We start from the raw sequence: 24,269 nt of genomic DNA on the forward strand, positions 1-24,269 counted from the left end.
CAGTTCAGTTCAGTTCAGTGTGGTTTAATCTTCACTGCTGTCCAAATACTAAAGAGCAAATCCATCCATGCGCAGCTCCAAAAGTCCAAACCAAGCATGCCAGTGGAGGAACAATCTTTACCAATTGACCAAAGTGAAGGACGGAAACCTGGAGAGAAACCAGGCTCAGTTGAGTACGACCATTTCTACTTTGGCCAAACGTCTTGTGCAAAGTTGCAGACTAGGCGCCGGAGGCTGGAAAACGCTGGACGTCCATCGTGGAGAAGCTGCAGGTGTGAGCAGGTCAACGGCTGGTGTTCAGGCTGGAGCTTCAGGATCAATGTGAAGACTCGTCTGTCCATGGCTCTTTCAGGATTCAGGCTCATGCACTCCACTCCTCCATGACCACCACATCATCTGCTCAGGATACGGCCTGGTCTAGGAGACTTCTAGAAGTCCTCCATGGTTGGCATCATCTCTTCACAGGACTTGGATTACATCAATGGCGCTGCATAGTCTCTAGAGATGGGGTAATAATCTCCCAATGGGGGAAGCTAAATAATCTTATGTCAAAAGGAAAAACAAGATCATTCTGCTCACCCTATTGGCAGATTATTTAGCCTGATTTAAGGAAAAACTCACTTCATTTTGTCATTTTATTTCTGAAAACAACACAACATGGTTTGCTCATCTAGAAACTGCCTCTTGATTTCAGAAGTTTAGATATTTTGATTAGAAATAAGACACAAACTCTGAGTAAGAGCAGCATTATTTGCAGTGCAGCATTTGTTTATGCAGGAAAGCAGTGAACCGCAGACACACACAGACGCTCAGACCACATGAAGAAGGTCTTCTAGAAAACACACATTTCTCCAGCGTTCACATCGGTGTGTGAGCTCCGCTGCGGGTCACCTGTGGTCAGCCTGACCAATATTACGCAACAGTGTCTATTAACACAACACTACAGGCAGGTAATAAAACCACACTGACTGTACACACACACAGAAACACACTGAAAATAATGCTCTTCTTGTAGTTTTTGTTTTATGCAAAACCTCACTCATTATGACCTTCTTTATTCATTCATTCATTCATTCATTTATTCATCTTCTGCTGCTTTTCCGGGGCCGGGTCGCGGGGGCAGCAGTCTTAGGAGAGAACCCCAGACTTCTCTCTCCACAGACACTTCCTCCAGCTCCTCCAGGGGGATCCTAAGGCGTTCCCAGACCAACCGAGAAACATAGTCCCTCCAGCTAGAGGTCTGCATTTCCACGGGAGCCGCTGGACCCGACCAGATTTCTGCGGCGTGGGAATTATCTTTCCGAATAAAGCGCAGGAGCGGTCGGTAACATGTTTAATTTGGGATGGGAGCGGGCCATCTAGCAATATCGCTCTCGACTCCCGAGCATGCATATGTAACGTTATGTGTGTGACTAAAACAGTGCGATGCTGTGTTTAGCTTGTTTGTTCGTTGCTGTGTGTGTGTGTATATATAATTAATTATAATAATAATAATAGTTCGTTACAGTTATATAGTGCTTTTCTGGGCACTCAAAGCGCTTTACAGAATGGGGGGGGAATCACCCCATCCACCACCAATGTGAAGCATCCACCTGGATGACACAACAGCAGCCATTTTGCGCCAGACCACACACCACACAGCAGCTGATTGGTGGAGAGGAGTCAGAGGGATGATATGCCAATCATGATATGGGGAGGGTTAGGAGGCCATGATGGACAGAGGCCAGTGGGCAGATTTGGCCAGGATGCCGGGGTTAAACCTCTACTCTTTTTCCAAAGACATCCTGGGATTATTAATGACCACAGAGAGTCTGGACCTCAGTTTAACGTCTCATCTGAAAGACGGCGCTCAATGAGCAGTATAGAGTCCCCATCACTATGCTGGGGCATAAGGACCCACACAGAGCGCAGGTTGAGCGCCACCTGCTGGCCTCACTAACACCACTTCTGGCAGCAACCTAACTTTCTCATGTGGTCTCCCATACAGGTACTGACCGCGTGCAGCCCTGCTTAACTATAGTAGGAGACCATGTGAGAGTTGCAGAGAGCGAGCTGTGTGCATGCGCGAATGACATGCGCTATAGGGGAATTGATTAACTGAACTGGCCTTTGTGTGTGTGTGTGTGTGTGTGTGTGTGTGTGTGTGTGTGTGTGTGTGTGTGTGTATGTGTGTGTGAGCTTTGTCTGTGTGTGTGTGTGTGTGTTTATACAGACAGCTTGTTATAGGCTGTCTGGACTCTGTATAGCTGGGTGGATTTCGATTTTGTTCTCCCCTCTGCTCTTTAGCGGGATCGGGCGCGGCGGGTAGAAAACGGGGCGGGTCAGGCACCGGGACAACAAATGCTTAATATAAGTGGGAGCGGTCGCATTCGGGCTAAAACCTGGCGGGAGCGGGATTCAAAATTTAGTCCCGCGCAGATCTCTACCTCCAGCGTGTCCTGGGTCTTCTCCGAGGTCTTCTCCTGGCGGGACACGCCTGGAACATCTCCCGAGTCACCTCAGCTGACTTCTCTGGATGTGGAGGAGCAGCGGCTCTACTCTGAGCTCCTCCCAGATGACTGAGCTCCTCACCCTATCCATAAGAGTGTGCCCCCTGCCACCCTGTGAAGGAAACTCATTTCGGAAGCTTGTATCCGAGATCTTGTCCTTTCAGTCATGACCCAAAGCTCATGCCCATAGGTGAGAGTAGGAATGTCTTGTCCTTTCGGCTCAGATTCTTCTTTACCACAGTGGACTGGTACATTGACCACATTACTGTTCCCACTGCACTGATCCGCCTGTCAATCTCACACTCCATCCTTCCCTCACTCATGAACAAAACCCCGAGATACTTGAACTCCTCCACCTGGGGTAAGGACTTTCCTCCAACCTGGAGATGGCAGACGACCTTTTTCCGGTGGAGCACCATGGCCTCATACTTGGAGGTGCTGACTCTCATCTCAGCTACATGACACTTGGCAGCAAACTGCCCCAGTGCATGCTGAAGGTCCATGTTTGATGAAGCCAAGAGAACAACATCGTCTGTGAATAACAGAGATGAAATCCTGTGGTCCCCGAACCGGACCCCCTCCAGCCCAGGGCAGCGCCTTAAAATTCTGTCCCTAAAAATGATGAACAGAATTGATGACAAAGGGCAGCCCTGCCGGAGTCCAACATGCAATGGAAACATGTCTAACTTATTGCTGGCAATGCGATCCAGACTCCTACTCTGTTCATACAGGGACGAGACAGCCCTTAACAGATCGCCTCTGACCCCATACTCCCCGAGCACCCTCCACAGAATGCCATGAGGGGCATAATCAGATGCCTTCTCCAAGTCCACAAAACACATGTGGACTGGCTGGGCATACTCCCATGAGCCCTCGAGCACCCTGGTGAGGGTATAGAGCTGGTCCAATGTACCACAGCCCAGACGAAAACCGTATTGTTCCTCCTGGATCCTAGTTTCAACCGTCGGCCGGATTCTCCTCTCCAGTACCCTGGCATAGACTTTCCCCGGGAGGCTGAGGAGTGTGATCCCCTATAATTGGAGCACACACTCCGGTCCCCCTTCTTAAAAATGGAAACCACCACCCCAGTTGCCAAGATTATAATTACTTATGATCATTTTATGAATGTATTTGTAAAGACCCAACAAACATTAAACTGTTTTACAGTGACAGTTATAGATGCATTTGCAATAGTGTTGTTTGTAATCACTAGTAATGCAACTCATTTTTCAATGCACATGTCCATAACACATTATACATTAAATTATTAGTGTTAATTAGGGAGTCATGGTTGTATTTATACAGATGCAGTTTATAAATAATCATAGCAGTTCTATAAATGGTCGTCTTGTTGTTTTCTTTATTCTGTACATGTAAAACATTTGTTAGGTTTAGAGATATTATTTAGAATATCAGTTACATAAGCAATAAACCATTTATTAATGCGTAATAAGCACATCGTTGTTTGGAAAATGTGCGTCCTGATGGGCAAGATTATTATTATGATTTTTCTGAAACATTTCAGCATTCAGATGAACAAAGTTAATTTATTGTATATCAAATAAAAGTATTTATTAATTATTTATTTATTATTTTACAGATGATCAATTTGGTGTGTATGCAATGAGAACTGAACGGTGTATACCTGTTTTTTAATGTGAAATGTGTGTTTTTAGGGTTAGCGTCATTAACTGCAACACACATCACTTTAATAAGCACCAGCTTAGTGTGTAGTAGATGAGAACTGGGGCGACACAGTGGCGCAGTAGGTAGTGCTGTCGTCTCACAGCAAGAAGGTTGCTGGTTCGAGCCTCAGCTCAGTTGGCATTTCTGTGTGGAGTTTGCATCTTTTCCCTGCATTCGCGTGGGTTTCCTCCGGGTGCTCCGGTTTCCCCCACAGTCCAAACACATGTGGTACAGGTGAATTGGGTAGGCTAAATTGTTCGTAGTGTATGAGTGTGTGTGTGAATGTGTGTGTGGATGTTTCCCAGAGATGTTTTTTAGCTGGAAGGGCATCCGCTGCGTAAAAACTTGCTGGTTAAGTTGGCGGTTCATTCCGCTGTGGCGACCCCGGATTAATAAAGGGACTAACCTGACAAGAAAATGAATGAAAAATGAGATGAGAACTGACGAGTGCATACTTGTTTTTCAGCTGATGAAGTCTGTGAACGAGATGTGTCCTGATATCACGCGCATTTACAGCATTGGTAAGAGCTACATGGGCCTGAAGCTGTACGTGATGGAGATCTCAGACAACCCCGGCAAACATGAGCTGGGTGAGTGTCACTGCATTCATATATCTTTACTCCCACAGTACTTTACTGATCTGGATTTCATCATGTGTTTGAGTCCTACTGATGCCACAGAAATCTCTAAACTCATCAAATATCAAGGTACATGTTCTTCCAGCTGCAACCCAGCACTGGGAAACACCCATACACACTCATTCACACTTACAATCATACGGCCAGTTTAGTTAATCAATTCCCCTATAGCGCATGTGTTTGGAATGTAAGCACCGGAGCACCCGGAGGAAACCCACGGCAACATGGGGAGAACATGCAAACTCCACACAGAAACACTAACTGACCTAGCTGAGACTCAAATCAGCGACCTTCTTGCTGTGAGGCCGCTGTTCTGCCTGTGACGTAACATGAAAATGAAAAGTAGGAACAAATATACTGCTGATTTCTCAATCATTCTTTGTGTTCAACACAAGAAAGAAACACACTAGTGTTAAATTAATGCCTAAATGGGGACAGCGCCCTCTGCAGTGTGCGTGGTGTAATAAGCGTGTGGAGTAGGGACCAAACATAAGTCGCACGTCTCTCCCGGGTGGAAAATGGCCATTTATAAGTGTTTAAAGCACATAAATATTAGCTTTATTGTGACTGAATGTTTTAATGAATATGCTGGGACACTGTTGAGTTGTGTTTGGCGTCGAGTGTGTTCTTCAATCTTGAGTTATAATGCGATTATATAACGAGGCCTGATTGTGATCAATTTGTGTGCTGTCTTGTGTTTTATATAGAAATGGTAATTTTCTTTATGAACCAGCAAGTATGTACACGCGCTGTCTGTCTCCATTGTATAGTGTGCAGTAAAAAGACAGCCCAGGCAAGACCGTCACATTGGTGCCGTGACCCGGATGGGAGTGAGGTTTAGGGGGGTGAGTGTACTGGAGTAAGTGCTGTGCAGGTAAACCTCACTCCTCTGACCTCTAAAGGTGCTCTATAGCGACAGATGCTAGAGGCCATGGTCTTTAGCCTCCTTGTTAGAGCAACCCACTCCCATGCGGAAGGTTGCCAGATCGATCCCGGCTCAGAGCGGGTTGGGTGATGTAGGACCGGAGGGGTTACACTTGGATCAATATGAGTACATGATTGTTATTTTGTGGTGAACTGGCCCTTTAAATCAGTGGCGTCTGACTGCACATGTGCTCATGTTCCTCCTCAGGAATTCCCCCTCCTCATGAATGAATGATGCTTCCTCTGAAAATAACCAAAGCCAGACTGCTGACACTGAATGGGTCAACTGTTAGTTAAATAGTGCGCTGAGAGGAGGGGAGTTTAACCACACGGAAGACACACACGGCACAAAAAACACCTTTCTGACTTGTTTCTAGTCCAAATATCGAAACATTCTTAAATCAAGAAGCATTTCTAGTAAATATTGTGTTGCTTTCAGAAATAATGAGTCAAAATGAAGAGAGATTTTCTGTAAAACAAGCAAAATAATCAGCCAATGAGGTGAGTGAAGTAATGTTATGTCAAAGCAAAAGCAGGATTATACTTCTTCCCTCATTGGCAGATTATTCAGCTTGATTTAGGGAGAAACTCACTTCATTATGGACATTATTAAAGCCATTATTATTTTTTAATTAATTATAATTATTGAAGGAGGGGTAAATATAGTGACCTATAAAAAACAAACTCGACGGGAGAATGTGTGCAGCTCTAAGTTAACTAATTTAATATATTTCACTGAAATATTGAATTAATTAAGACACTTTAAATCATCATTAGTTAATAAATCTGATTTATTCTGCCTTACGTTCACTTTTAGGGAGGTTTCTCTCATTTTAAGTTGTTTAAATGAGAGAGCTGAACCTAATGATGGCTGTTTTAGGGTCTAAACACATGCAGCTTGTGCTCTCCACGGCTGACGGGGAAGCAGAAATCTGCAAGCAGAATCAATATTTAGAGAAATAATTCAGCCAAGCATGGTCAGATATACACAGACGCAGCTCAGATGCACATGAGTCCTCTATTTGCTTAAAAAAATATATTAAGCAGATGCTATGATAACATTACCAGCTCTTTTTAGAGTCAGAAGAAGATCATTCATTCATTGATTCATTCAAGCTTATTTGTAAAGAGGTTTGCACAGTAATTATCATGATTAAAAATACAGTGCTTAGCATTAGTGTTCACCCCTCACAGATCTCTCTATACACGATTATATACACTATCTGGCCACTTTATTAGGGACACCTGTCCAACTGCTTGTTAACGCACATTTCTAATCAGCCAATCACATGGCAGCAGCTCACTGCATTTCGGCATGTAGACATGGTCAAGAGGATCTGCTGCAGTTCAGAGTGAGCATCAGAATGGGGAAGAAAGGGGATTTAAGAGACTTTGAATGTGGCTTGGTTGTTGCTGCCAGACGGGCTGCTCTGAGTATTTCAGAAACTGCTGATCTACTGGGATTTTCAGAGAATGAGGAAATATCCAGTGAGCGGCAGTTCTGTGGGCGTAAATGCCTTGTTGATGAGGCCAGAGGTCAGAGGAGAATGGCCAGACTGGTTCCAGCTGATAGAAAGGCAACAGTAACTCAAATAAGCACTCGTTACAACCGAGCTCTGCAGAAGAGCATCTCTGAACACACAACACGTCCAACCTTGAGGCGGATGGGCTACAGCAGCAGAAGAGCACACCGGGTGCCGCTCCTGTCAGCTAAGAACAGGAAACTGAGGCTACAATTCACACAGACTCACCAAAACTGGACAATAGAAGATTGGAGAAACGTTGCTGCTCTGATGAGTCTCCATTTCTGCTGACACATTCGGATGCTCGGCTCACAATTTGGCCTCAACAACATGAAAGCATGGATCATCCTGCCTTGTATCAGCGGTTCAGGCTGGTGGTGGTGGTGTAATGGTGTGGGGGAGATTTTCTTTGGGTCCATTAGTACCAATTGAGCATCAACGCCACAGCCTACCTGAGCATTGCTTTGGGATGTGGTGGAACGGGAGATTGGCATCATGGATGTGCAGCCGACAAATCTGCAGCAACTGTGTGATGCTATCATGTCAATATGGAGCAAAATCTCTGAGGAATATTTCCAGTAGCTTGTTGAATCTCTGACACCAAGGATTAAGGCAGTTCTGAAGACTAAAGGGAGTCCAACCTGGTACTATTGAGGTGTACCTAATAAAGTGGCCAGTGAGTGTGTATGTGCATAAACATTAATCAGTGCCAAAGACAAAACTGATGAACTAATCTAGCACAAATCACAGTCCAGAAATTATTACACCCAAAAGAATATGCTGAGGGAAAATATGAACTAAGATTGTAAATATGCAACTTTAATGGCAGAAGATAAACAAATGAAAAATTAATATTTAATGCGTCAAACATGAGACGTCCCATTCTGGTGTCTGCATCAAATCCAGTTCAACTCAGCTGTGTTTTATTGTAATTGTTGTAAATAACAATGAGACGATGTCGTCATTCAACTGATAAAAATCATGGATATAACTAGATATAAATATTAATTTATATCTTATTAAATATTATAAATATATAAATATTAAATACTTAATATGTCCGTACATATTAGACATTTTAGTGGCTTTTCTATTAACCACAATTAAATGACTTATCTGCTGATGAAAGCACAGTACAGTGGGTTATTGCTTAGGTCATTTATTGAGTTTACTACACTGGAAGTCAATGAATAGAAGCAGAATATTAGTATTTTGAGTTTAATAATAAATATGCATAAAAGATGAAGTCGTTATTTCAAAATGCTTTGTGTTTAATCTTTAACATAAATATTACATTTTGTTTTATATTTACTAACTAAAAATAAAGTAATTAAAAGTTTTTTCTACTGACTATGTACTGACATTTATATTATACGCATTTATTGAATTGATTTTTAGACAAATTAATTTATTAATTTAGTAAAAAGTAATTCACTTAACACTTTTACCCACACTAATTAACACAATCATATGTAAAAGTGTAGGTGTTTTCCCAAAACAAAACCAAACAAACACTTTTCCCTGTGTTGCTGCGTGAGCCCCGCTAGAGAGGAGGTGACACATTTCAGACTCCACTGTTAAAGGGGCAGTTCACCCTCAAATTTACTGACTATTTACCTCAAGTGTTGTCAAACCTGTTTGAGTTTGTCGAACACAAAAGAAGATATTCAGAAGAATGCTAAAAACCGGTAACTATTGACTTCTATAGTAGGGAAAACAGATATATGGAAGGCAATGGGTACAGGCAGGGTGCAAATTACAGACATTATGGGGTCAACATTTTGATTTGTTTTAGGGTGAACTGTCCCTTTAAGACCCTCTATAGTGGAGGAATTTGACTTATACAAACTCAGCGCTCGTACCATAGCTCTGCTAATAACTGCACACACACACACACACACACACACACACGCGCACACACACGCACACACACACACACGCACACACACACACACACACACACAGGCTCGCTCACTCACTAACTCACTCACTCACTCACTCACACACGCACACACACACACACACACACACACACACACACACACACACACACACACAAACACAAACACACACAAATGCACTCTCTCTCTCTCTCTTATACACACACACATGGACATATAAGTATACTCACTCATACACAGTCACTCTCTCTCACACACACACACACACAAACACACACTCACACACACGCCAACATAAACATACACATGCACACTGCAACACACAAGCATACACACACAAACATTCACTCTCACACAGACACACACAAATGCACACTAAAACATGCACACACACTCACAAGCATACACACATATGCACACACACATACACACACAAGCATACAAAATCGCATACACACACAAACGCTCACACACACACATACACTCACACATACACAGTCTTACACACACACACACACACACACACATACACTAACTCACACGGCAAGATAAACAGATACACAATACAACAAACAAGGATACATGAAAGCATACATACACACACACACACACACACAGTCACACACACTCACAGACTCACGCACACACTCTTTCTCACACTCACTCACTCACTCACTCACTCACTCACTCACTCACTCAAACACACAGCTGGTGTTGTTCTGAAGCTCAGTGTGTCCCCCTGCAGGTGAGCCGGAGTTCCGCTATGTGGCCGGGATGCATGGGAACGAGGTGCTGGGTCGAGAGTTACAGCTGAACCTGATGCAGTTCATCTGTCAGGAATACAGACGCGGAAACCAGAGAATCCTCCACCTGGTCAAAGAGACGCGCATCCACCTGCTGCCCGCCATGAACCCAGACGGATACGAGATGGCATACAAGAAGGTGGAGGAAGGAATATAGCGCCGCATGAGCCTCCTGTGATGCTCCTTTAAATCAAACTGTTGTAGCTGTGAAATAACTGATTCAGCGGAGTGATATTGAGCTTTAATACGCTATAAACCTGCCGGAACTACTTTAGCTGTGCCTTTATCTGACGATAACCAAACACCTGAAGCTAATCAGAATCCAGCATTTATATTGAATTAGCATCATCCAGCTATTGACTTCACACTAAAAACCTCTCAGTCGGATCTATTTTCTGTTTCTCCGCAGGGTTCGGAGCTGGCCGGCTGGGCTCTGGGTCGATACAGTTATGAAGGCATCGATATGAATCATAACTTCGCAGATCTGAACACTGTGATGTGGGACGCCATCGAGCTGCAAACAGACAAATCCAAACTGATCAATCACTACTTTCCCATCCCAGAGCAGTACACTTCAGAGGACGCCTGGGTAAAGTAGTACAGGGATTACATGTAATCTAGATTAGACAATCAGATTAAAAATCTGTAGCAATATTCAGATTACATAACCATAAATGTGATAAAAGTAATATAAATCCAATAAAAAAGTAGTCAGATTAGTTTAAAATGTGTATTAAAAGTAATCTACATGTAATCCAAAAGCAGTCAGATTACGTATCCACGAATGTGTAAAAAAGTAATCCAAAAGTAGTCAGATTACATAACCATGAATGAGTAATAAAAGTAATCCAAACGTAATCCAAAGGCAGTCCAATAACATCACCATGAATGTGTAAGAAAAGTAATGTAAATGTAATCCAAAAGCAGTCAGATCACATCAACATAAATAAGTAATAAAAGTAATCCAAATGTAATACAAAAGCAGTCCTATAACATCACCATTAATGAGTAAAAAAGTAATAAAAATGTAATCCAAGTAGTAAGATTTCGCCCCCATAAATGAGTAATAAAAGTAATCCAAATGTAATCCATTAGCAGTCAGATTACATCACGATAATTGAGTAATAAAAGTAATCCAAATGTAATCCAGTAGTCAGATTACATTATCATAAATGTGTAATAAAAGTAATCCAAATGTAATCCAAAAGCAGTCAGATTACATAACCATAAGTGTGTAATAAATGTAATCTAAATGTAATCCAATAGCAGTCAGATTACATAACCATAAGTGTGTAATAAATGTAATCTAAATGTAATCCAATAGCAGTCAGATTACATAACCATAAGTGTGTAATAAATGTAATCTAAATGTAATCCAATAGCAGTCAGATTACATAACCATGAATGAGTAAAAAGTAATAAAAATGTAATCCAAAAGCAGTCAGATAACGCCACCATAAATGAGTAACAAAGGTAATCCAAATGTAATCCAAAACAGTCCAATAACATCACCATGAATGTGTAAGAAAAGTAATCTAAATGTAATCCAAAAGTAGATATATATTAAAACAATAAATGTGTAAAAGTAATACAAATGTAATCCATTAGCAGTCAGATTACATCACCATAATTGAGTAATAAAAGTAATCCAAATGTAATCCAGTAGTCAGATTACATCACCATAGGTGTGTAATAAATATAACCCATATATGATCCAAAAGTAGTCAGATTACGTCACCATAAATGTGTAATAAATGTAATCTCAATATACACCAAAAGTAGTCTGATTACATTAAAATAAACATACATAAAAATTACATAAAAAATATTTTTTACATAAAAATTTAATAAAAAAACAGTCAGAATACATGACCATGAATGAATAATAGAAGTAATCCAAATGTAATCCAAAAGTAGTCAGATTACATCACCATATATGTGTAATAATTATAATCCATATATGATCCAAAAGTAGTCTGATTACATTGCCATGAATTTGTAATAGATGTAATCCAAATGTAATCCAAAAACGGTCACAGTACATCACCATAAATGAGCAATAAAAGTAACCCAAATATAATCCAAAAGCAGTCAGATTACATCACCATAAATGAGTAACAAAAGTAATCCAAAAGTAATGCAAAAACTGTCCGATTTTCACCATAAATGAGTAATAAAAGTAACCTTAATATAATACCATAGCCGTCAGATTCCGTAACCATAAATGAGTAATAAATGTAATCCAAATGTAATCCAAAAGCAGTCAGATTACATCACCATGTATATATAAAAAGTAATAAAAATGTAATCCAAAAGCAGTAAGATTACATCTCCATAAATGAGCAATAAAATCCAAATGTAATCCAAAAGCAGTAAGATTATGTCCCCATAAATGAGTAACAAAAGTAATCTAAATGTAATCCAAAACTAGTCAGATTATGTTACCAAACCATGAACGTGTAAAAAAAGTAATCCAAATGTAATCAAAAGTAAATGTGAAATAAAAGAAATCTAAATGCAATCCATTAGCAGTCAGATTACATCACCATACATGAATAAAAGTAATCCAAATGTAATCCAATAGTCAGATTACATCATCATAAATGTGTAATAAAAGTAATCCAAATGTAATCTAAAAGTAGTCAGATTACATAACCATAAACGTGTAATAAATGTAATCTAAATGTAATCCAATAGCAGTCACATTACATCACCATAAATGAGTAAAAAATTAACCCAAATATAATCCAAAAGCAGTCAGATTACATCATCATAAATGTGTAATAAAAGTAATCCAAATGTAATCCAAAAGCAGTCAGTTACATAACCAAAAATGTGTAATAAATGTAATCTAAATGTAATCGAAAAGTCAGATTATGTAACTATAAATAAGTAATAAAAGTAATCCAAATGTACTCCGAAATTAGTCAGATTACGCAACCATAAATGTAATCCTTATGCAATCTAAAAGTAGTGGTCATACATCCTGTTAAACATGTAATCTATCAGATTACTCTGTGACTCTGAAAGTTGTCGTGTAATCTGTAATGAGTATATGTAATGCGCTGTACTGCAGGTGGCTCCAGAAACGAGGGCCGTGATCAGCTGGATGCAGACCATACCGTTTGTTCTGAGTGCGAATCTGCATGGAGGAGAGCTGGTGGTGACCTACCCGTTCGACATGACCCGAGACTGGGCACCGCGCGAGCAGACGCCCACCGCCGACGACAGCTTCTTCCGCTGGCTGGCCACAGTCTACGCCAGCACCAACCACGTCATGTCCAACCCCGACCGCAGACCCTGCCACAACGAGGACTTCCTGCGGCACAATAACATCATCAATGGAGCAAACTGGCATACGGTGCCAGGCAGTGAGTAACTCAGTCTATTTACGATTTGACACAGAAATTCATTACAATAATGCATCATTAATGCTGTGGCAATAAAACAAATGTAAAAACAAAGGAAATTTCCAGAAAATAGGAATGTTTTTCAATGCTTGTGATAATCAGACATGTTTGAATGATTTCCGAATGAACATGTGACACTGAAGACTGAGGTAATGATGCTTTTGCTGTTCGCGACAATACATTTCAATTACACTAAACATTCACACACAACATATTTCACATGTTACTGATTTATGATCAAATTAGTGCAGCTTTGTTAAGCTGAATGTTGTAATAACATATTAAAGATGCTCTTGATGTCTCGTGTATGTCCCTCCTCCTGCAGGTATGAATGACTTCAGTTATCTGCACACCAACTGTTTCGAGGTGACGGTGGAGCTGTCCTGTGATAAATTCCCTCACGCCAGCGAACTGCCCACCGAATGGCAGAACAATAAAGAGTCTCTGCTGGTCTACATGGAGCAGGTGCCAAATCTCACATAAAGAGTAACAATCACTACTAAACATCTGATGTAGAGATGTGCGGATCAGCTGAAATGCCAGCCGAACAAACAAAATGCCACAGCGCCCGCGAATAACCGCCATCCGCGCATCATTAATCTGATGCATTTCTAAATGCTTGAGTGTCCCAAAAACACCAACCCAGGAACACTGTGTCTGTAATAAGCTTACAGTTTTGCAAAAAATAATATACTTTAAATTTAGTTGTAAATTTTAGATGTCAAATCCACTAGAGGGCGCTGTCTATATTTAACGATTCTGAAATGTGTTGTTTAGGATACGCTTTGTTGTATGTTTCAGATGACAAATCCACTAGAGGACACTGTCTACATTTTACGTTTCTGAAATACGTTACTTATGCTGCGTTCACAACAGACGCGGAACGCACGGATAAATCTCGTTATTTGCGTGCAAATAGACACGTGACTATTTTAGTTTACTCGCTTCATCCGCGCATCAAATCCGCTTCATTCGCACGTCAAATTTACTTCACAGCAGACACGGATTGGCGTGATGGGCGTGGCTTCTTTCTGCATCGTTGCTTCTTTTAGCATCGTTGCTAAATGGCTAACATAGATTATTTTTTAGAAAATCGCTGTGTTTATGTGCTTTATTAAGGCTGAAAAACAATTCGTTTGGAGCCGTGTCCGAGTCCACTAGATCCTTTCGGAGGTGCAGCAGCTCTGTAAGGTCATCAACTCAAATGATGGAATCTTTCAGCAGTGCTTCTGACTGAGCCCAGCCCAGTTTGATGAACTGGTGTTGGTGTCGGCGATCAATTCGCGCTGCACCATTTATGGGTATCGCACCATTCGCATCATTCGCCATTTGCGCCGCAGGATGTCTATTCGCGCTTGTTGGAGCCATTTGTGATATTAATATATATTTATATTTTGTTTATTAGTTGCATGATTGATTTAGATTAATAATATTATAAAGTATTATTCTGTGTCACTGATCGAGTGGTTTAATGATACAGATAAACTCCACCTACATGTCACATCAGCTCACCTGCTTACGTAAGGGCTCACAGGTGATGGGTGATCAGCTGGCAGGAGTACCAGGGAAACAGTTTTTTGACCGTGTTTTGCTTGTAGCATTTGTAAGAACAATAAAGTTAATTTTGAGATATAAATGCTTGGACACGTCATGAACATCACTGCTCCTGTCAAAACGGCTCCGTAATAACTAGATGATGCTGGAGACCGTTATAGCGCCTTTGCATTGACTTAACATGTAAAACACTTCTCTTGACACTTCTTACGTGTCTTGTGTGAACGCAGCATAGGAGTGAATTTTGTTTGCATTTCAGATAACAAATCAACTATTTACTCAGGGTACAAACATTTCAGAAGGGAAATCCACTAGAGGGCGCTGTCAAACTTGTTGCTAATTTTAAATAATTATTTAATGCGCATTTTGTTGTACTTATTAAATCTACCATATGCATATTTTGCGATTCTGAAATGTTAATTAGAATAGGTTTTGTTGGATATTTCAGGTAACAAATCCACTAGAGGGAGCTCTCTACATTTTTTTCCATCATCCTGCCCACAGCATTCATTTTACTTCAAAACTGCATCCAAACTTGTGTTTCAGTACGTTTTTTTGGTTTCACAAAAATCTAGACGGAAGCAGATATTTACAGTAAGTGTGTTTTGAAAAAAGCTCAACGCCAACATCAGCTCTTCCATATAACAGGTGCACAGAGGAATCAAGGGAGTGATTCGGGACAAAGACACCGAGGCAGGAATCGCCGACGCCATCATTAAAGTGGATGATATCGACCACCACATACGATCAGGTGATGCTGTCCGCTTTTTCCGATTTTTTAAAGATCTTTTGCCCCCTGAAAAGAAAAAGTTCCATCTTTCCTATGGAGTCAGATCAGTCTCAAAAATAATACATTTACAAAATAAAATTCATTCATGCAGAGCACTATTCACTTTTACAATATCCAATTTGGATTTACAAACACACAATTTGTGAATTCACAAGTAACAGTCATGAATATTTTCACTAAGTGAGTTTTATTTGTGTATTCATGAATCGTCTTTTAAACTTACGAATTGGATTTTGTAAATGTGAATGGTGTTGTGGATGAATTATATTTTGTAAACGTCTTATTTTTGAGACTGATCTGGCTCCATACTTCCCATTTCGGTTTGTAATTATTTGCATAATGCCAGTGTGTGGTCTTTATTGGCTCTCCTACAGCATTGGTTTTAATCCTCAAACACTGTAGTTGTAGCTGAGACTGGACGAGTTTAGTTCAGTTTTTTCGGATGCTGTTTTTCTGCTGCCAGAGTAAATCTGCTCTACTGCACTTGTGATCATGAACTCATGTGTGTATTCTAACCAACGCCTGCATGACTGTTCATGCAACATCACTGCGTTTACAAGAGCTGAGGAGGGCGCTGTCTACATTAATGCAATCTGAAATATGTTACTTAGAGCATGTTTTGTTGTACATTTCAGATGTCCACTCCACTAGAGGGCGCTGTCTACATTCTTTTGCTAACGTTTACAGTAGTAGTCCATTTGTATTATCTTTTATACAGCAGTCTGCTGTTCCTAGATCAGTTTGTAACTGTAGATGTTGTTGCAGCTGCTGATGGGGATTTCTGGCGTCTGCTGAACCCGGGCGATTATGACATCACAGTGACGGCGGAGGGATATTTCCCAGCGTCCCGCAGCTGCAGGGTGGAATATGAACATTATCCTACACTCTGCGACTTCCGGCTCACTAAAACACCGAAGCAGCGTCTGCGGGAGATTCTGGCCAAAGGAGGAAAGATCCCCAAAGACCTGCAACTGCGGCTGCGACAGCTGCGCACACGCAAACTGCGCGCAAGCACAAAGCGCATTAACCGACGCCGCGCATCACTGCAGCAGAGCAGAGCTCACCACTAGACTGACCTCTGACCTGTTCGGCTGCCACAGGGTTAAACCCAACCAATGACCTGAAGCTGGTGTATCACTGTCTCTCCCTTACGAACATTATCCATTCATTCATTCGTTTACTTTTCGGCTTAGTCCCTTTATTCATCAGGGGTCGCCACAGCGGAATGAACCGCCAACTTATTCAGCATATGTTTTACGCAGCGGATGCCCTTCCAGCTGCAACCCATCACTGGGAAACACCCACACACTACGGCCAGTTTAGTTGATCAGTTCCCCTATAGCGCATGTGTTTGGACTGCGGGGGAAACCGGAGCACCCGGAGGAAACCCACGCCAACACAGGGAGAACATGCAAACTCCACACAGAAACACCAACTGACCCAGCCGGACTCAAACCAGCGACCTTCTTGCTGTGAGGCGATCGTGCTACCCACTATGCCACAGCGATGCCCTATATTATCCATGATTTTTGCAAAAGTAAACAGTTTGAAGGCGCAGTGTGTAGTTTTGGCCACTAGAGGGCATGTCTTCACAACAAACAAGCGCATGTTTTGAACATTCCTCCAAACATTTGGGATCATTTAAAAAGGCGTCGATCACTCATAAATAAAAATATTTTCATCATTTACTCACACTTTACTGGAGTAACAGGTAAAAGACTTGAGTTTCTTCTGTTGAACACTAAATATATATTTGGAAAAATGTTAGAAACTTATAACCTTTGACTTTTTATTTGTTTTTTCTTGGTATGGAAGTCAATAGCTACCTGTTTTTGGCTTTCTTTAAAATATCTTATTCTGGAGCCACTTGAGGAGCAGTAAATAATGAGTAAATATTCATTTTTGGGTGAACTATCCCTTTAAGTACATAATTCAGCAAACTGTAGAGCATCTGGTGGGTTTTGTGGTATTTTATTAAAACTAAATCTTGCATATTTTGCCTTTAACCAAATGATATTTGCAGTAAAACCGTGGTTACACAAACAGAAGTCAAGAAGCGCAAGACTGTGTCAGTCCAAAAGCATAAATACTAAAGTTTTATAATTAAATGGTTAATTTTCATAAGGGATTGTGCATTGGAAGTGCAGATGTATGATGCCATGTACAAAATGTTTTATACTGCAGTACTGATTAAATGTCCTATTGAAGTAATGCTGTTGTCAAAGCTCATTTGTCAGTCTGAAACTGATGGTTTAATAAACATTTATATATTTATCTAAGAAAACACTAAAGTGATTTATAGTAAATATTACAGTCTTTACAAATCATACTATAGTAAAGCTCTTGAATTAATCTGTTGTGGTGATGTTATAATTGCAATGGTTACACAACTATAGTAATATAAGCAAATGGGCTAATACAGTAGTTTTCAACAACTAAAGAGTGTATTATACTACAATCCACCACTGTGGTAAACTACAGTACACTACAATATTGATTACAGTTTATTAATTCACTAAAGTTATTACTATAGTGCTGCAATATACTACAGCATTGGTTCCCAAAACTGTGGTATGCAGGCTTCCTTCTAGCGGTACACAGAGGAATCACTGAATAATTCAAATCAAACATGAACACACTTTAAACCTTTAATGCAGGGGTCTCAAACTCAATTCCTGGAGGGACGGAGCGCTGCACAGTTTAGCTCCAACCCTAATCAAACACAGCTGATCAACTAATCAACGTCTCCAGGAGTAGTCTTAAACAGCTTGATTAGTCGGATCAGGTGTGTCTGATTAGGGTTGGAGCAAAACTGTGCAGCGCTCCTGCCCTCCAGGAATTGAGTTTGAGACCTATGCTTTAATGCAGGATTGTCTAACTCAATTCCTGGTGGGCCGCAGCCCTGCACAGTTTACTTCAAACCCTGCTCCAACACACTAAAGCAGCGGTCACACTGGGCTTTTCCTCCCATAGACTTCCATTCATATGTATGCAAATGCATCAGACCAGAAATGCAGGGTCATGCATCAAGTTTCAAGTTTGCTGTGGTGCAGAGTTCAAGCTTGGTGAACTCTGACCTGCGAAATCGCATCACTAGACTGCGTGAGACCAATCGAGGATCAAAACATGAGCTCTCAAAACAGAAATTTAAAACATGGAGCAATCGCGCGCTTTTTAATGTCTATTAATCTTGTTTAATCCCACCCCTTTTCGCAGAGCCGCACGACAGAATATCGCATGCTCATACTCTAATGTGAGCGCAGCTTTACCTGTAGGTTTCAACAAGCTTGAAGGACTCAATTAGTTTGATCGGGTGTGTTTGATTAAAATTGGAACTAAACTGTGCAGAGCTGCGGCCCTCCAGGAACTGAGTTTGACACCTATGCTTTAATGCATACGATAACACAGATATGAACAGTAAATTGATTCAATCGGCTAATATTAAATTTCGTTAATGTTTTAATTAATTTTTTAATTTTAATTAATGTTTGTTATGTATTCTATCATTTGATGCTTGTTTTTTCCCCATATTTGTATTGGTTGTTGGGGACTTATCCCATATTTGTATTTCCTAATGTTGATAGGTGTAGTTTAATCACTTACTTTTCTGACACACAAAGCTGACTCTGACGCGCAGTAAGCAGAACTCATTTCTAATTTAAATATGAAAGTCCAATTCATATATTTATATAAGTTATGTTTAGATTGCAAAGATATACAAATAAGTCAGAAGTAGATGCAACATATATTTCAAAATTGATCAAAATATATCAATATGATAACATTTAGCCTACATTTATGAGGAATATTTCCAGGTTTTGATGAATAGGCTACTACATGATAATGCTTTACATTTCAGTGCAGCAGTTTTCTTTGTACTTCTTAGGAACAGTGACATTTTTAATACACTTTTAAAAGCACATTTTGATTTAAACGTTGACGTTTTATTTATTTGTTTACCTGTAAGCTCAATACAGTGCTCATGTGCAAACTATTCATAATGGTTAAAGTGGCTGACAATAATGAATATTCATAATAATAAGATGTAATCTGCCTGGCCTTCGAACTGTGCAGAGCTGCAGCTGCTTAATTAGGCCTACTGGACTGCTGTATTTCAGTGCTGGTCATTATGGTGGTACTTGGAGAGACCATTTTACCTGGTGAAAAAAGTTTGAGAACCACTGATCTACAGCATTCATTAGGAAAGAGCTTTAAATAGCATACAGTGTAATACACTTTACTATAGTACACAAGCATTTACTATAGTACACAAGCATTATAAACTACTATAGTACTTTTTCCATGTGAGCAGGTTTAACTGGAGGTGAATATTATTAAATATATGCTGAAAGAGTCATTTATATTGGCAACAAACCACTAACATTAACATTATCTTCAATTTGGCAGGTGAATGTTTTGTTTGTTAAATAAAAAACACCAGCAAATAATATTTAAAAACATCGTACCTTTATGCAGACTCAATGTATTGAAGTATGAGCAGATGCAAATGCAGATGAAGCAGGAATTCATAGTTAAGTGTAATCAAACTGCAGTAGTAAACACGGTGAGTTTGGCGTGTTTAGTGAGTGTCTGTCAGCAGGTGGCGCTCTGACGCTGAGGGAGGCTTCGACGTGATGGCGTCATATCCACGCGCCCGCTCAATTTGACATTCCGACTGTGAGGATGAACGTGATCGAAAAGTAAACCTTCACAGCAAATAAAGCTTCATTAAAGCTTCATCGCTCTGTAATGATGCGATAAAGAAGATTATCTGAGGTCTAGGAACGCAAACCAAGGTGAGGATATTGTTTTGTTTCATGTATTCTTGCAGACTGATCTGTCAAAACTGAGTTTAATACCAATATTCGAACAATAATTTACATGTTTTTGAGTTATTTTAATGTATAGTTAGTCTGTTTAATTATATTATAACTATACATGAACTGTGTATAACAGAAAATGCTTTAAATTGCTTACAGTTTGTGTTAAAATGGTCAAGAATTAATATTACTAAACAACACCTATATCGTGTCTGATCAGTAATGAGTAAATGTGAAAGATTTCGTTGTTTTAAATTTTAATCTCTTGTAACTATATATACACTCACCGGCCACTTTATTAGGTACACCTCATCACTACCAGGTTAGACTCCCTTTAGTCTTCAGATCTGCTTTAATCCTTGGTGTTGTAGATTCAACAAGCGACTGGAAATATTCCTCAGAGATTTTGCTCCATATTGTCATGATAGCATCACACAGTTGCTGCAGATTTGTCGGCTGCACATCCATGATGCCAATCTCCCGTTCCACCACATCCCAAAGCTGCTCTATTGGATTGAGCTCTGCTGACTGTGGAGGCCATTTGAGTACAGTGAACTCATCGTCATGTTCAAGAAACCAGTCTGAGATGATTGAGCTTTATGACATGCTGCGTTATCCTGCTGGAAGTAGCCATCAGAAGATGGAGACACTGTGCTCATAAAGGGATGGACATGGTCAGCAGCAATACTCAGGTAGGCTGTGGCGTTGATGCTCAATTGGTACTAATGGACCCAAAGAAAATCTCCCCCACACCATTACACCACCACCACCAGCCTGAACCGCTGATACAAGGCAGGATGATCCATGCTTTCATGTTGTTGAGGCCAAATTGTGAGCCGAGCATCCGAATGTGTCAGCAGAAATGGAGACTCATCAGAGCAGCAACGTTTCTCCAATCTTCTATTGTCCAGTTTTGGTGAGTCTGTGTGAATTGTAGCCTCAGTTTCCTGTTCTTAGCTGACAGGAGCGGCACCCGGTGTGCTCTTCTGCTGCTGTAGCCCATCCGCCTCAAGGTTGGCCGTGTTGTGTGTTCAGAGATGCTCTTCTGCAGAGCTCGGTTGTAGCGAGTGCTTATTTGAGTAACTGTTGCCTTTCTATCAGCTGGAACCAGTCTGGCCATTCTCCTCTGACCTCTGGCCTCATCAACAAGGCATTTGCGCCCACAGAACTGCCGCTCACTGGATATTTCCTCATTCTCTGTAAACCCTAGAGATGGTTGTGCGTGAAAATCCCAGTAGATCAGCAGTTTCTGAAATACTCAGAGCAGCCCGTCTGGCAGCAACAACCATGCCACGTTCAAAGCCTCTTAAATCCCCTTTCTTCCCCATTCTGATGCTCACTCTGAACTGCAGCAGATCCTCTTGACCATGTCTACATGGCGAAATGCAGTGAGCTGCTGCCATGTGATTGGCTGATTAAACATTTGTGTTAACGCGCAGTTGGACAGGTGTACCTAATAAAGTGGCCGGTGAGTGTGATACAGAAAAAAGAATAAAACATTTGTAAAACTGTTAATTTATTATAAAATTCTCATATGCATAAACACAGTATTAGATGGAAAAAATGAATTAATGTTTGATGCTGCACTGTTTTTGACAATAAAAATAAAGATCCAGATATATTAACACAGTTTCCGCTCTGACAGTAAATGAATGTTTCGCTCTGACAGTGTAACAGTTGACCTTGTACCTGCTGTTATATTTAGATGCTGAGGATCAGCCAATCAGCAGTGTTGGTCAGTGTGCGGATGTGTCGTCATGGTAACCCAGCATCCCTGAGGCCCTCCCTCATCAGCATCTCTCAGTGCGGGTCATTCAGAGCTGTGAGCACGCAGGGGTCCGGCTGGTACGAGAGTGTGGCGGACTCCGCACCCGTCCACCAGGCGGAGCAGCTCCTGCTGTCGGTCCAGCAGCTGACCGGACTGCCCTGGTGGAGCAGCATCATCTGCACTACACTGGCCCTGCGCTGCAGCATCACACTCCCGCTGGCCATCTATCAGGCGCACATCATCGCTAAGGTCCAGACAAACACACTGAACTACACAACCAGAGCTCAGACATGATTAATCAAATACTGGAGTCATTCACAGCAAATACTATAGTGTTTATAACGCATGCGGTAGGAGCACTTGCATTGATCTGTTGTGGTGATTCTACAGTTGCTATGGTAACACAACAACTATAGTAATTGATCTGCTGTGGTGATTCTACAGTTGCTATGGTAACACAACAACTATAGTAATTGATCTGCTGTGGTGATTCTACAGTTGCTATGGTAACAACAACTATAGTAATTGATCGGTGGTGATTCTACAGTTGCTATGGAAACACAACAACTATAATAATTGATCTGCTGTGGTGATCCTACAGTTGCTATGGTAACACAGCCACTATAATAATTGATCTGCTGTGGTGATCCTACAGTTGCTATGGTAACACAGCCACTATAATAATTGATCTGCTGTGGTGATCCTACAGTTGTTATGGTAATATGGCTAGTATAGTAATTAATCTGTAGGATCACCACAACAGATCAATCACTGTAGTTGTGTTTCCATAGCGACTGTAGTATCACCACAACAGATCAATTAATGTAGTTGTTGTGTTACTATAGCAACAGTAGAATAACCACAACAGATCAATTAATGTAGCTGTTGTTACCATAGCAACTGTAAAAGTCACCACAACAGATTAGGTGAGTCTGTGTAATTCAGCGGTTGTAATCTGGGAAAAACAGACACTGGAACGTCATGATTGACCAATCAGAATCCAGTATTGCAGGCAGCAGTGTAATAATCCCAGTCAGTCACTGTCTGATGTGTGTATGCTGCGTGTGTGTAACTCTGAGCTCTTCTGCTCAGTCAGATTGAAGCACTGCAGAAAGAGATCGCTGCGTTTGCTCAGCAGTTACGCTTCGAGATCTCCGTCAGAGCCAAAGAGAAGAACTGGACAGAGCAGACATGCAGGTATAAAACACCACGTCTTACCGCTGTCATTGTTCTGCCAAACACTGTGTTTTAAATGAAGAAACCTGCATACATTTTTACAATTATTTATTGTATTTTTGTATGAAAATTAAAATAGTTGTAGTATAAAAAAGTATGGAAGCTTGGTTAACTAATATTAAAAACAAAGATTTATTAATTAAAGTCATTTTCCTTCAATTCAATTCAATTCAGCTTTATTTGTACAGCGCTTTTACAATGTAGATTGTGTCAAAGCAGCTTCACATAAATGGTCATAGTAACTGGAACAGTGTGGTTCAGTAACTGGAACAGTGTGGTTCAGGTTTTAGTGTTTAAGTTCAGTTCAGTTAAGCTCAGTTTAGCTCAGTTCAGTGTGATTTAATCATTACTGAGAGTTCAAACACTGAAGAGCAAATTCATCGATGCGTAGCTCTACCAATCCTGAACCATGCGAGGCAGTGGCGACAGCGGAGAGGGAAAAAAAACTTCATCTGATGGGAGTGAAGAAAAAAAACCTTGAGAGAACCAGACTCAGTTCGGCATGACCATTTTAATTTCTCCGCTGGCCAAAAGCCTTGTGCAGAGTTCAGTCCTGCAACTCTAATAAATCTTACAGTTCTGATGACATATTATTTGCTTAAATGAGAAGCATTTATTTTTAATATTTTAACTATATATATATATATATATATATATAATTAAATATTAAGTTACAGTTGAAGGCAAAATTATTAGCATCCTGTGCAATTTTATTTATTTTATTAAT

The 24,269-nt window shown here is 40.6% G+C and overlaps 2 protein-coding genes and 1 long non-coding RNA gene across 7 annotated transcripts in view; 2 read left to right on the forward strand and 1 right to left on the reverse strand.

The window, feature by feature from the left end:
• cpxm1b (carboxypeptidase X (M14 family), member 1b) overlaps positions 1–17,929 on the forward strand; it is a 31,585-nt gene extending 13,656 nt beyond the window's left edge. Inside the window, exons 8-14 of the mRNA XM_087282010.1 lie at positions 4,642–4,765; positions 9,907–10,103; positions 10,374–10,553; positions 13,041–13,335; positions 13,700–13,839; positions 15,577–15,679; positions 16,484–17,929. Coding sequence (XP_087138136.1) covers positions 4,642–4,765; positions 9,907–10,103; positions 10,374–10,553; positions 13,041–13,335; positions 13,700–13,839; positions 15,577–15,679; positions 16,484–16,788 — 1,344 coding nt within the window. The 3' untranslated portion in view covers positions 16,789–17,929. The remainder of the gene's footprint in view (positions 1–4,641; positions 4,766–9,906; positions 10,104–10,373; positions 10,554–13,040; positions 13,336–13,699; positions 13,840–15,576; positions 15,680–16,483) is intronic.
• Positions 6,511–20,334, reverse strand: LOC147834081 (uncharacterized). Its single transcript, XR_015508022.1, has 4 exons — positions 20,185–20,334; positions 13,137–13,283; positions 9,864–10,478; positions 6,511–6,669 (listed from the first exon to the last, which is right to left on the reverse strand). It is a non-coding gene; the product is annotated as an uncharacterized LOC147834081 (long non-coding RNA).
• Positions 20,335–20,370: 36 nt separating this feature from the next.
• cox18 (cytochrome c oxidase assembly factor COX18) overlaps positions 20,371–24,269 on the forward strand; it is a 10,048-nt gene continuing 6,149 nt past the window's right edge. For 4 of the 5 annotated variants that reach the window (XR_015506580.1, XR_015506581.1, XM_087279939.1 and 1 more), the window contains exons 1-3: positions 20,371–20,514; positions 22,244–22,555; positions 23,403–23,503. Coding sequence is in view for 3 of the 5 variants with exons in the window: in XM_087279939.1 (XP_087136065.1) it covers positions 22,244–22,555; positions 23,403–23,503 (413 nt within the window). In the remaining 2 variants the exon portion in view is untranslated. 5 annotated transcript variants of the gene reach the window in all.

Source organism: Danio rerio, chromosome 14 (genome assembly GCF_052040795.2).
Source record: "Danio rerio strain M-AB ecotype USA chromosome 14, GRCz13ab, whole genome shotgun sequence".
NCBI lineage: Eukaryota > Metazoa > Chordata > Actinopteri > Cypriniformes > Danionidae > Danio > Danio rerio.